Source organism: Furipterus horrens, unplaced genomic scaffold (genome assembly GCF_987537825.1).
Source record: "Furipterus horrens unplaced genomic scaffold, mFurHor1.1.pri manual_scaffold_10, whole genome shotgun sequence".
NCBI classification, from domain to species: Eukaryota; Metazoa; Chordata; class Mammalia; order Chiroptera; family Furipteridae; genus Furipterus; species Furipterus horrens.
This window is the reverse complement of record NW_028327180.1, coordinates 28,953,725-28,968,309: the sequence shown is the minus strand read 5'-3', so window position 1 is coordinate 28,968,309 and position 14,585 is coordinate 28,953,725. Positions and strand designations below refer to the sequence as shown.

At 40.4% G+C, this 14,585-nt stretch overlaps 1 protein-coding gene across 1 annotated transcript in view; it reads left to right on the top strand.

Moving 5' to 3' along the window:
• SH3RF1 (SH3 domain containing ring finger 1) overlaps positions 1-14,585 on the top strand; it is a 152,086-nt gene that overhangs the window by 112,752 nt on the left and 24,749 nt on the right. Inside the window, exons 5-6 of the mRNA XM_090288850.1 lie at positions 2,176-2,478; positions 8,334-8,444. Of these exons, the coding sequence (XP_090144976.1) occupies positions 2,176-2,478; positions 8,334-8,444 (414 nt within the window). The remainder of the gene's footprint in view (positions 1-2,175; positions 2,479-8,333; positions 8,445-14,585) is intronic.

The window sequence follows — 14,585 nt, the reverse complement described above, 5'->3', positions numbered from 1 at the left end:
GAAAAACAGCAGGAAATAGAGGGACTAATGGTTAATTTTCAGATGTTTTTATGAGAGCACAACATATGGAAACCTGAAATATGAACATAATATTAACTGTAACTGACACTTGGCTAGGTATGACCATAACTAGACTATGGTAATACCTCAGACTACTTCAATACAGGTACTGTTAATGGAGCCTATGGTTTGACTCCAGAATTAATTCAACCATGAAAGCAAACAGATGTAATAGTTTCCCCTGTTCATATTTTAGGAAGTCTTCTCAATTTCTTCCCCTATTTCTTACTCTGCAGCAGGAGTGCTGCTGAGTTAATTGGTCCAATTTTAGCAGACTGGTGAGGTCATGCTTTTGAGGATTTGTGCCGTGGGGACTAAGTGAGCTTATATTGCAAGAAGGCTTTCTCTTACTCCTTGTCCTCTGGCATTGCTAGGTACACTGGTCCTTCAATTCATTGGGGTGATAAGCTGGAATGAGGGAAATGGAGTAGCTCTTCTGTCTGCTTTGGTTTCAGGCTCCTTGTACCCAGCTTGTGTAGGAATGAGGAGCCTACCACCAGATGGTTTGCTGTTTGTTAGCACTCCACACTGAGGTTTGGGCAATTCCCATCATAAAAATTACATTGCTTCTTTGACTCATTGATTCTTTTAGGGGCCAACCAGAAGGTGGGGTGGCTAGACCAAGGTGAGATTGGTAAATTCAGATCTCCTGGTCAAATACCATCATAATGTTATTATAAGACCACTCTTTAATAGTACCTCATTTCTTCCTCCCTAAACACACACAGAGTCATGGTTCATGTTAGGTGTAATTGAGGTATTCCTGCCTATTATTCCAACTTCTCACACAGAAGAAATCCTTGAAGTCCCAAGGAGAAGTATGCTCGTGTTTGAAAAAGACATGCCCTACTAATTATAGATCAGACAGGCCAGATAAATTTGAGTCCTTGGGGGAGCCACAGTAACAAATTGTTAATCAATTTGCAATCATCTCCAGAAGCACTGGTTACTGAGCTGCAATTAATATGGCCTTGTGAACAACCATTTGTGCCAAAGCAAGTTCACCGTTAAGTATTGACTATCAGGATTTTCACTCTTCTAGTAGGACATTCACATCAACAGGATGAAAAGACATGATCCTAACCATTTATTTAGGTGGGTGAAAAATAACATTTGATGATGTTATTTTATCTAAAGGTATTTGTGAAGAGCTGAGCACGTGATGCTGGGGTGGGAAAAGTCTCTATTATTTTTCATATTACCTGAATTAACCTTTAAAAAGTTTATTTTTTTTTTCTAGTATGTGTTATGAAAGGTTAAATTAGACTCAATGTTTTCCTGTTATTGTAATGGCTTGGTAAATTCTAAGTAGCTTATTTTCAATGAAGCTATCCAGAGACAGTCTACCTCAGGGAAAACAAACACCTTATGTTCTTTCCTTTCTTGCTGGCGTTATCAGCCCAGTGCACAGCTTTTGACCCCTTGGCCCCTTACTTCATTCACACTCAGGCAACTTTTCAAATAGAGGAAATTAGCTTGTCAGCAGAACTTGAATCTCATGTCTTACCCTGTTGGGATTTAAAATTTAAGCATATATAAAAATAACTGACACAGTGACATGACAAAAATATATTAAGAGTTCCTACCATCCTTTTTGTGAGGCTCCCCACATTTATATGGAAGTGTATGAGTTAACATTTCTGGTTTCATTCTTCATCGTCCTCCTCATTTTAACCAAGGCCAAAAGTTGTGCCTTCAGTGTTCATTTGTGCTCAGTTCAAATACCCAGCCAGTGTTGGACAACAGAGTCTTCAGTCAGACAAATGTACTCTTTTCTCATTGCTCTTCTCTAAATTTCATCAGTAGACTGAAATAAATCTTTATTTGTTAATGGCAAATTTTAAAATTAGATATTACGAAGTTCCTTGGGAAAAAAATTGTTTTAACCTTGTCCGTCTTGCATTAGAATTGTTTAGCCTTGATTTCGCATCTTATCTATGGCATAGATACTCCAAAGAAATCCTACTATTGAGAGAAAAGGTATTTCACTTGGAGGAAAAAAAATGTATACTTGATATGCAAATTGATGCTAAATTTTAGATAAAATTGTGTTGAAAGTCCATCTCAGGGAGACCTTGAGAATCATCTAACTCGTGCTGATTTGTTGGTTCACAGTTTAACTCAGCTGCTAAGCAACTGATAGAATGGGATAAGCCTCCCGTGCCAGGAGCTGACGCTGGAGAAGGCACCTCAGCAGCAGCTCAGAGCAGCGCTGCCCCGAAGCACTCTGACACCAAGAAGAACACCAAAAAGCGGCACTCCTTCACGTCCCTCACCATGGCCAACAAGTCCTCCCAGGCGTCCCAGAACCGGCACTCCATGGAGATCAGCCCCCCTGTCCTCATCAGCTCCAGCAACCCCACGGCTGCCGCGCGGATCAGCGAGCTGTCTGGGCTCTCCTGCAGTGCCCCTTCTCAGGTACGTTGTCCAGAGGGCATGAAAAGAGGTTGGCCAGCTCTAGTCGCAGACTGGATTCGTGTGTGTGTGCATCAGCGGAGAAGTATTGTTTATTTTAGCCGAAGATAGCAGCTTTTCTGGAGAGCAAAGCCTTCCTCATTTTGTAGGGGGAAAAATGGAGAAGTAACTTGAGCATATTAATCCAGAGCAGTACAGTCATTTTTCAAAGAAAAGATCAGAAATTACAAAATGGTTTTCACTAAGCAATCACTCTGTTTTACAGAAAGCTGCTTTGGGAGATCTTGCCAACTAAAACTTGATCTCCATCCAAACTGAAGATGCTATGGTCGAAACTCCTAGAGTGTGCATTTGCCTACATCTGTGTCAGTTACCTTGATACGTATTCAGGCTTCCCAGTCAGAGTTATAGAAATAGGGCATGGAAGAACATTTAATTTAAATTAGAAATCGGCCTCGCATTTTAAAATATCTCATTAATTCATAAAAAAATAGCAACACATTATTCCTGTGTTAGTAAAAATGCTCAAGATGATTGGGAACATTGATTCATTCATTTAGCAACCATTTATTGGGCGCCTTATTGTAGGTTCTTCATGGAACTGTGTATACCAAGCAAAATACTGAGTTGGCCAAAAAGTTCATTTGGTTTTTTTCCCATAAGATGGCTCTAGTAGCGCGTAGTTGTCTTTAACTTCATTCGAGTTAGATTGTATTGTGATAGCTGTCATATCAGTGTGCATTTAAAAATATATATTAAAATTGGTGAATTTCTGTGTGGCCATCTTAATATTAAAGATGGAAGAAAATAAGTGACATTTTTGGCATATTATGCTTTATTATTTGGAGAAAGATAAAAATGCAACTGAGACGCAAAGAAAGATTCATGCAGTGAATGGAGAAGGTGCTGTGTTTGATCAAACGTGTCAGGAGTGGTTTGTGAAGTTTCATGCTGGAGATTTCTCGCTGGACGATGCTCCACAGTCAGGTAGACCAGTTGAAGTTGATAGCGATCATATCGAGACTTTGAGAACAATCAACATTATACCACATGGGAGACAGCTGACGTAATATATCAGAATATCCAAATCAATAAAGTTATTGGTGAAAATGAAAAAATGTGGCTTTTATTTTATGGAAAAAACTAAACGGACTCTTTGGGCAGTACGATAGAGGACCTCCCTGTTTTTGGCCTTAGCCCTGGACTGAAACATGAGCATAACTGAGGCCCTGCTGTAGCCATCAGGTTAGAGGACAGCTGTTTTTTCTCAATCCAGAGGCCAGAGCCTAGTCCAAAGGAGCCGGCCACAAGTGGGGGAAATTTCTTTCAAGTCTCATGTTCTGTTTTAAAAATTTATGTTGATTTTATATTCTACTCTGTAGTGTTTATAGCTGTGGGTTTTTAAAAAAATAATTTATTGATTTTAGAGAAAGAGAGAAAAAAATAAACTTTTAATTTGTTGTTCCACTTACTTATGCATTCATTGGCTATTTCATGTATGTACATTGACCGGAGATCAAACCCACAACCTTGGTGTATCCGGAGGACTCTAACCTGAGCTAGCTGGCCAGGACTATAGCTTTGTTGTTTATTTTTAATCATAAAAATAAATAATTTTCCCTTAAAGGAAGGAAAGGAGAAAGAAAGAAATGGATAAACACACAGTCCTTATTCTGAAGAAGCCTGCACAGTTTAATATCTGTTTTGGACCACGGAAAAACTGTTTACAACATTTTTTGGTATTCCTTGCTAATATTATTGAAAATTATTTTCTCTCTGACTCATTTATTTGACCCTGCTCCTTTAGATTTATATTATAGGTTATGAGTTAAATGCTTTCACACTGAATAAGATTGCATGTTGTCAGTGTTTTTTAGGTGGCAGGGCCATGAAAGTTTTGATCTTATGAGAGAAATAGAACACACAGACACACACATGCACAAGCGCGTACACACACATACACGCATACACACTGTGCTAGAACATGAGGGCGATGAAGGCAGGGGTCTATGTTGTTCACTGATATATCTCAAATGTCAGACAATAAATATTTGTTGAATGAATGACTCATTTGAAAAATGGCTAGACAGGAGAACTATGTTATTCTACATGTCACTAATTATACTATATGAAAAATAGACTATAGATCAGAGCATAAAGTACCAAGGGAGGTTACTCTGCAAGGGTTCAGAACTGAAGAGTTTTGAATCAGGTTCTGATGGAGGATGCTTGTAAAGATGGTCCTTCACTAATAGAAAATTGAATTATTTGAGTGTATTTTTTATTTTGTGACCTACCAATATTTGCACAGTGACTTTTTTTTTTCCTCAGAGATTTTACTTATTTATTTTTACAGAGAGGGGAAGGGAGGGGAAAGGGAGGGAGCGAAATATTGATCTGTTGCCTCTCACACACCCCCAGCCAAGGACCTGGCCTACAACCCAGACAGGTGCCCTGACCAGGAACTGAACCAGTGACTTTTGGGTTTGTGAGATGATCCCCAGCCCACTGAGCCACACTAATCAGGGCTACAGCGATGTTTTCTTGAAATAAAAGATAAGTTTCTGTTGCCCTGGATGGTGTGACTCTGGATTGAGTACTGGCCTGCAAACTAAAGGGTCGCCGGTTCGATTCCCAGTCAGGGCACATGCCTGGGTTGTGAGCCAGGTCCCCAATTGAGGGCGTGTGAGAGGCAACCACACACTGATGTTTCTCTCCCTCTCTTTCTCCCTCCCTCCCTCCCCCTCTCTAAAAATAAATAAATAAAAACTTAAAAAAAAAAGATACGTTTCTGTTAAGAATAATAGCAACTCACAGTGGGAAATCGCTTTAAAAGAACAGACAGTAATCTTTTGGCAGTAGAGAAAACGAAAAGAGAAGGGAAGATACACTTAGTGTTTGTATCTCTTGTGGAGAACTCGGCAGTCAGGTGTGAGCATGCCTGATGCTGCCCCACCAGAGCTGGGAATGAAGACTATAAAAGTAGAGCTATTTTTGTTTGGGTTTGAGTAGCTTAGGAAACAAGGCTCTTTCTGTGTTCCACTAAAACAGTTCCCCCTTCAACCGTTCCTCCCTCCTCGCGTATTCTGATTCATTCTGTTTTCAGTGGTAACGTGTTGCCTCAGGGAGAAGTTACTTCCAGAAGAGGATGGGAGATGTTTGAAGTGCCGCCTCGTTTCTCCGGCCTAGGTTTACAGAAAGCACTACTTATCAGGGGTACTGTGTACATTGGTGGGAGCCACAGCCCACAGTAAAGCAACGAGTATGTGTAGCGTGTGTGACAGGCAATCACCCTCCTAACTGTGAAGATGAGTGGACGTGGAACGGTGGTGCTTGTGAGACTGTTTTTAATAAGGCTCTCCTTCAGTCTGCCCCGGAAAGGACTGCTCACTAGATTTGGCTGAGGCCCATGGCTGAATGTGTCTCTTGCTATTGATCTGATGTTGGTTTTGCTTTACTTTAATTAGGTTTGATTGCATTTATTAAAAAACCCAAAGTAAGGGGCCTAGAGAAATGAGTGTTCATTTTTCTCTCACCCAGGTGAGAGCCACATATGGACAGTTCAGTGCCGGTGGGCCGGTGCCTTCCACCTCACCTTTTCACCGTGTATGTAGATCTTTATCCTCATGTTTATGGATGGCAGTTGGAGATCTCTCTGTCCCATCCAAATTCTAGGCAGCAGGATAGGGAAATGAACTGAAGAAAGGAGCAAAGGGCTTGCATGCCACTTTATTCAGAGACTACTGAGTAAAGACTGAACTTTCCAATACACCAACTGAAAGATTATTTGCAGGCTCTGCTGTCGAGGTGGGCCATCAAAACAGATGTGCACAGAGGTCTGTGACTGACACCTGTAAAAGCACATGATGCCACACCTGTGATATTTTTTTGGCCTTTGCCAGCTGGAGGAGTAATTCATCATATTGAGTTTTTCGTGGCAGTTTTTTTTTTTTTTTTAAATTACCAGTGGCTTCAGGGAAAGCAAGAAAATCCACCCACTCATTCCCATTTGCTCTCCCCACCTGTTTCTCCTCTTTGCATTGTCCTTTCTGGTAGGGGGGGGGGGACCCACCTAATTAGCAGTTTCATGAGAAAAGGATGAGCCCAGCATAGAGTCATGTTGTCCCTCCCTCAGGGCGTTTGTGTTGGACAGGCCCACCTTCCGCCACTTTTCTTCTGCTTTTCGTCATTCTTTGGTGACTTCTCCCTTCATTAACTCCAGTGCCAGGAGCAGCTTTGTGTTGAACTGGTGCTTGCAGGATTCCCCATGTTCAGTGCTTTACTCCTGTGTTTGTCATGATGTGAAGTGACATGTCCCAGACCGTGAACTTAATAGCAGCCAATTATCCTGATTCCCAGTCTGGGGATTTTAGAGCAACATCAGTCTGTAGTGAGATTTTTTTTTAGATGTTTGTAGGTCCAGGCCCAGGAGGCTGTATTTTGGTGAGCTTTCTTCTGCCCCAAAAGCTTCCTTAATAATGGTGCACACTTTGAAGTAAGCTTCATTGTTTCTTCTAAGGAAGACCATCTTTTATGTGGTGCCAACTTGCAGGTGTCCTTGGAGTATGTATATCAACACTTATTGGATAAAGTAGGTGAAGGCCATTAGGTATTATTCCAAGAATGAAAATCCAGTGTTTAGAAATAGACCTGGATTCACAGAAGAGACAGAAAAGGAGGGTCTGAAGAAAACTCTCGTTAGTGGCACCCCTTGAATCTGCTTAGGTTTAGTCAATATATGAGCTACCAGGTACAGAGGTAATTTTTAAAAGATATGGATTCCATGTATAATGCAGATTTATTGGTGAAACTGAAGTTATGTGCTAAGATGTTGAATCTCCCAGCCTTGGCAGAGGCTCATCCAGGGGGAAACTGAAAGTTCCTTCAAGCCCTCTGGGAACTAACTAATCTCTGAGCTTTTCTTTGCCCTGGTAATCTTCTTAATTTGTGGGAATTGAGGAAACTATGTTTGGAATTAAATTTTTACTGCAAAAAGCCTAGAATTTCTTGATATTGCATTATTTCCATGGAGAAACAAGGTACCAGCCAACACCGTTGTCTTTACTAGTGAAGGAGAGATGCCGTTTGTACAGGAGCCCACATTCCTTGTTTTGCAGCCTCAGGTGACACCATTGCATTCTGCAGTCGAGCTGATATGCAACTTGGCTGAAATTGATTGAGTATCCTAACACAGGCAGTGAAATGACCTAACTCAATTTCTTTCTAGTAAATTAATCTTAGGTAGGAACCTGGGTAAGCCACCTCTGAAAATAGCTAATTTGGCTTGACATTGTTCTCTTAAAGGCTCTGTAAGTAATCACCTGCTATAGGCATGTCTGGGCAGCTGCATTTTAATTATGTGTCCCCACTGAAAAGGTAGAAATCATGAAAATGATTCTGAAATAACAGAACACCTTAAATATTTCATATAGATTTAACACATGGATAGACAGGTGGGTATTCGGCTACAACCCGTTTCAACAGGATCTTCAGGGAAATTGTTAGCAGGCTGGTGAAACACCAGCCGGAAGGACCTGACCATCTGAGAAGCCACCTTAGTTGGCGGTGGCATCCCCGTGAGGCAGCATGTTATCATGAAAGGCAACAGCAGCTGACTTCTGTGCGTAAAACACTGTAGTGACCGGTACTTATCACGTGACTCCCTAGTGTCTTAATACAAATTAGGTGAGCAGTAAATTTTGGTTGAATAAACTGAAAGGGATTCTGCCTTCCAAAAAATAATAGAAGCTATGGATTTAAAAAAAAAAAAATGTTACTTGCCTTCCCAAGGTTTAGCTGGTGTAATCTATTGTATTATTAAATATAGTCTTTTTATTAACTTTTTTTTTTCTTGGCAGGTTCACATAAGTACCACGGGCTTGATCGTGACCCCACCTCCAAGCAGCCCAGTGACGACTGGCCCTTCCTTCACATTCCCATCCGATGTTCCCTACCCGGCTGCACTTGGCGTGAGTATAGTTCCTCCCACCTCTGTTTGTCTTTTAGGTGTTAGTCACGTTAATCTGGCACCCTTCACCTCATAACACCTGCAGTTTAAATGACAACTTGCTAGGTGGGGTGTTTCTTGTATCTATTATCTATTATCTTTGTTAACCTTACGAAAAAATTAGAAAGTCTCTCGCCTGCAGCCTGTGTAATTTTTTAACAGTGAGGGTCAGTGGCCTGAAGCTGTTAGAAGAACTCTATAAAATACTTTTAATTTTCATTATAGTTCATCCTGATTTCCTGAAGGGTTAACCTTTATTTCTTTTGAGTTCCTAGACCTTGCTTACTTTTTACAAAGATACATTAATAGAAATGCTGAGGAAGCTAGCATCCCTCAGGCTAAATGGTGTTCTTCAGTCACACATAAGTTGATTTCAAATCTCTACATTTACGGTTCATCTTTTTTAGTTTCTTGTCTTCTATCCGTATAACCATAGCCATCGCTGCCCAGAGGTCCCTGCTGCCTTACAAGGACCCCCAGATTATGTTGATTTCCTTTTTACAAACTAGCATCCTGCAGAGAGAATCTAAACTCTTAATTGCTTTAAAACATCCTAACAGGGAAAATTAATAGGAAGAATGAGGGCAGCCAAGGTTAGGTAGATACAAAGAAGAAACATTCTGTAGAGAAAATTAAAAGGGAAGAGACCAGCAAATGCAACCTCAGGTAGCAGAAACACAATAGTTTAAAACCATGTTTCCTAAAATTATAGGCAATTGAACTACAAGGAACCAGCAATTGTGAGACATCTCTCATCTAGGCCAATGCCTGGGCTTATTCTTTCAGACTGTTTCAGTACTGAGTTGAACAAGGATAGAAAAGATCACCAAATCAGATGTCCCCAGTGGATCCCACCGCTATAAATTGCTTTATCATATCTCACCTGACTGTGATGCTTTCAGAGACATGGTGTGGCCAGGTGAAGGGTGCACAGACCTGGGTTGGTAGCCAAGGTCAGCCACTTACTTGTTATAGGACCATGAAAAGTTACCCAGCCTCTGTAAGCCGCCACATCCCTACATATGAAATGAGACTAATAACAGTACTTACTTCAGAGAGTTAGCGCGATGCCTAGAATATAGAAAGAGGTGACTATCATTGATCCTGTTACCAATCTCTCCTGAGGACTATTTCAAGGTCGGCCTATGGCATGTGCCACTGGTTTACTCCAAGGATGCCTTGGAGAGCCTGGTTCATTTTGTTACAGTTTTCTCTGCCTTCTATACCAGGAATAGAGAGGCTTCTAAGCAGCTGGTTTGTTTTTAGGTTGTGGATTTTATATATGTTGTAAAGATTATAGCTCCCCTCTGCTAGAATGCTTAGAGCCAAATTGGTACCCTTCTCTAGCTGAGACCTCTCAATGTTATTAGTTAAAATGTTGGCCCCACCTAGTTTTATTGTTCTCACTTTCGTGTTGCCTCATTTTTCCTTTTATATTTGTCTTGATGCATTTTATAAATCATTGAAAACTGACTTTGAAACAAGGTGGGATAAAATAAATGCAGTTATAACCTAGCTTGACTTAGACTTTTGAAAATGTTTTATAGAGTGAAGCATGTTCTTGTATTTAAATGGAAGTTAATAATGTTCTGGTTAAAGGTTAAAGTTTTTTATATTCCCAAAATGATTATAGCTTCCTTGATAGTATAAGATTTTGGTGCGGGAAGGTATGTTGCATTGATACATCTGGAGATAAGATGAAATTTAAGTTAACTTACAGAAATGTGGTTTCCTGACATTCTGGTAGTCCCTGGGTATTTTGACTGGAGCTGAGTTCCATTACCACCCTGTCCTCTCACCTCTAGAAAAGACTCTCCTTTCCCTTCCTTCTCTCTCACAATCAGTTGTTATTCCAATTTCCAGAAGACTACTTCACATGGAAAAATTCTAACTTGATTTCTTAAGGGGGGAAAAAAGTAGCTTTCCTGATCTTAGAAAAATTAAGTAGTGGAAAAGACATTGAACTGACTGAGTTTCACCCTCATGAGCTAAAAATTTTAAAATATAGTAAATGGCCAGTTGCTCTTAGCTAGAGGCACACTCCAGGGCAAATCAATGGGACCTGTCACAAGAGTGCATGAGTATACAAAAACTAATTTACATTCGATTTTACCCTAGAATTACAGGAGAAAGCTTGCATGTTAAGCAAGAGGAAGGTTTATTAAATGATATGTCTATGGCGCCAATTTCATTTAATGAAAAACTAATTATAAACAGATATATCCCCTGCTAGGTTGGCAGAAATGTTTTGCATTTAATATATTAGGTTTAAGTGAAAAAAATCTCAGTGGCATGTGCCATCTGCATCTCTCATTAATTATGGCAAGTGTCCTTTTTGAAATTTGAAATATATCCCAAGACTTTGAGCAGTATCACAGCAATAGAATGCAGTTTAGTAGTACGGAAACCGTGCTTTTCATAGTCTGGACTTATAGGTAATTATTGTCACCACTAGAATAGAAATCGAATGTTATTTCTAGTATTTTTATGACTTGAGACTTTAATCTTTTATGCGAATGAAGTTATGAACATATTGTCTCATATATCTCACAGTTAAAATGTTAACTATCTAATATTAGAAACAAAACTGTTATTACATCTATCAAATTCAGACTGTTAATAGTAATGAGGGTTTTTTCCAGCTAATATGTTGAGGGAAAGGAGGATGAAGATCTTAGTCTTGAATCTTCTGTACAATGGCAGAAGAACTTTTTAAACAAGTGATTCGTAACCCTTGATCCTCTGTGGCAGCTGAGGGGTGCTTAGCTGTAAAATGTCACAGGGTGCCCAGGTCAGTAAAGACCAAATATGGCCCATAGACAACTTATAAACAGATTACATGACAAAAATGTGCAACCCTAACTAAAAAAGAAATTTACATGTGCGCTCACATACACACACACACACACATTGTTTAAGGAAATAAGATTAAATGATGACAGGTTCCCAGAAGAGCCAATTTGTAATTAATTCATTATAGCCCACGATAGAGGCTAAACGGAATTTACTGCTGTCAACAGGATTGGTGAAGGCCTCTGGAGTCGGAAGGATGGGGCTGCCAACCTTGGTAGTGTGAGAGGAAGAAACAGAGCCTTTGGAATCAATAGGAGTGCCAGGAATCAGGATGAGGGTAGGGTATGTCCAGTGGCAAATGTGTTCTGGCCGTGGCCAGGCATCCAGCCCACTCTGAGAGAGGGCAGTCCTCTCCTCTGCTCACTCACACAAGGAGGGAAGTCAAGGATGCCTGAGAGGCTGAGCCAGGGTTAGGGTCTGTGTTCTTCCTGACCCCAAAGCCTGTGTTGCTTCTACCATGCCTCTCCTTTCAAGGTCAGTGAGTCGTGGGACGGAACCTGGACATGGCAAAATAGGACCAATTTACATTAGCAGACCACCACAAAGCCCTGTTTTTGAGTTAAGTGTTATTCAGAAATAGCCATTCTTGCCTGAGATCATTACCACATACTGGTAAACAGGTCTGAATCTATGGGAACACAAGCAGGAAGCTCATTTTTAATGACTATCAGAATAACATCCTGTTTTCTACATCAGTATTTCTGTGGCCTGGGCCATAGCTATGGACAGCTTTACCTCGATAATATAGACTTGCTGCATTTCCATAAAGCTACAGGTGATGAGCACTGTTTAAGCCCCTATTAATTTAGCATGCAGTATCTAGTGAACATGGCATTTAAGTATGGTATCTGGTTCTGTACAGTAGTAAGTTAACAAAATATTGTTAGCACAGTGTTACCTACACTCCTAGCAGAACCATAGATGTTTTTGTATTTTGCCTGCTGGTAAAAAGTACATCTTAGCCTCTGGAGTCGTGGCCAGCCTGACCTATGAAATAATAGGCAGGTCTCTAGGTCAGCTCTGGGTGAATGAAAGGCTATGGTTTGCTCTAGAAATTTCAGGTCTTGCAGGGTAGCAAACTGCCTGAAGCACAGCACACAGTGGATTACCTTTTGAACTTCCACATCACCAGATTATTTCACTTTAGGTTGTTTATAAAGCAACCCACAGAGCTTCCTAGTCTGTCACAGCCCTGGACTCACAAGAGCCCTATCATTTTACCAACCCCGCGGGGCTGAGCAACATCTAGGAATCTGATTTTAATTAGACTTTCTCTCTTGGTCTTTGTCTGTGTGCTGATATACCCATGAATGCATATGCACACACATATGCACTTTCCCCCCCAAACATAGGTCACCCAGCATTGCGGAAAAATCTGCCCAATTTTATTAGATTGTTTGTTTCAGCTGTATAAAGGGAGCTATAACTGTGTTTTCTCTCAAGCACAACCTCTGTGAGCTTTCAGAATATCCTCCTTTATCCATTTTTCAAATGCCTATTATTCACTCTTTGTAAAAGTGATGTGCATGAAACATTTGTTTACTCCATTCGTTAACTATGAGAGGTGACCTTTTTTTTTTTTTTTTTTTTACATTTTGTTAATAAAATGTGACATATTTTTGTCAGGTCTATAGATGTCCTTGCCTTCTTCTTCTTGGGACCAATTTAATACATCCTCTGTTTTAATAAGCTAAAATATAGCAGGTGATTCTAATTTCCTTTGCTCTTGAAAATGCCATTCTACACAGCGTGTGAAATGGAGCTTTTTGGTTCTGTGCCTTCGGTACTATGTTAAGTAATTTCTAGGATGGTTATTGTCGGGTTCCCGCTGAGCATGTGCCATTTGCCTTCTGCCTTTCCACAGCCGTGCTGTTCTGAGATTGGGTTTAGGAAGATTTAAGTGGAATCAGTTAAGTGGTAATTTAACAGTCTTTGTATATTATTGGATGTACAGTCTAGACTTGTTATCTCACCTGTCAAGCCACTGGTGTGTTATTACCCATGAACTGCCCAGGTCACACATTTGCTGAGTATTTCACCAAGGGTTAGCTTTACTTCTCTCTACTTCGTCCCTGGAAGGAGACCAAATGGAATGGATGTTTGAGCTTCTCCTGGTTAAAGGGTTTGAAGGCTCTAAGCCTAAGTCTGCACATTCCAAAGCTGTAACACATCTTCATGCTGCTGTGTTTTGTATGGAGAACATGAATAATGTTCACGAAGCCCTGGCCTTTGGAGCTGACCTCTGCCTTGTCCAGGTTAGAACTCTGTAAGCAGCTCTACGCCTCATTTATTTCTATGCTGACTTCTGCAACAGCTTCAGCTGCTGTTTGGGAAAGAGTCTTCCCGAAAGTCGCTTTAGCAAGAAAATTAAATATAATGTGTGAAACAGTTGCAACATATGTATAGAAATTTGAAATTTTTTCTACACAGTTTATGTTTGTGGAACTAGGTACATTAATAGGCAGATGAAGTCAGTGTTGATGAGATTCAGATTTTTGTTCCAAAAAATAGACATAAAGTGTCTGTTATGAACTATGTTTAGAAGTCCTAGAATTTTTCTTATTAATATGCTGATGTGTCAAAGCCACTTACACTTTCCTAGGTGCATTCTTGACTCTTCTCATTTCTCCTCTGACTCAGTTTTTACATCCAGTGGTTCAAAGATTTGGGGAGGGCGAGGTGGAGGTTCAGGCAGGTCTTTGTGTGCCTCTTTTCCCAGGAGTTTCGGTATACAGACCCTAAAGAATTATCTGGGGTTTATAGATCAGAAGGTAACAATTGCTCCATTGATTTTCAAAAGGCATGGAATCCTGTAGGCAGAACCCCATTAGTCTGTGCCCATAAAAGAACCAGCCGCTTTTCACTGGTGTACTTGTTAAAGATTACCAGCCTTGATAGTACTAAATTTCAAAAGCTGGCATAGTTAAGAAAAGAATAAGTGAAAGTAGCAACAACAGCCCAGTGATTGGGGCTTGCTATTGTTTGGGCTTTTTGGAGACCAGGCATCAAAGGAATTTTTCTTCTGAAGGCATGGCTGGAGATAGAGTCGGCCCCATTGTTTTGTGTTGTGTTTAAGTTTCAGGTTACAGAAACAACCACAAATTAATTGCCAGCAAGCTGTGTGACACTATAGCTGCCCCCTTGACAGGCATTTGGATTCTTGTCCAAGTCTCTGCTTAAAAGTGTTATTAATCTTTAAGTTACATGCAATTGTTTCATTCTTTCTCTTTCCCTCCTCCCGAGTGTGATT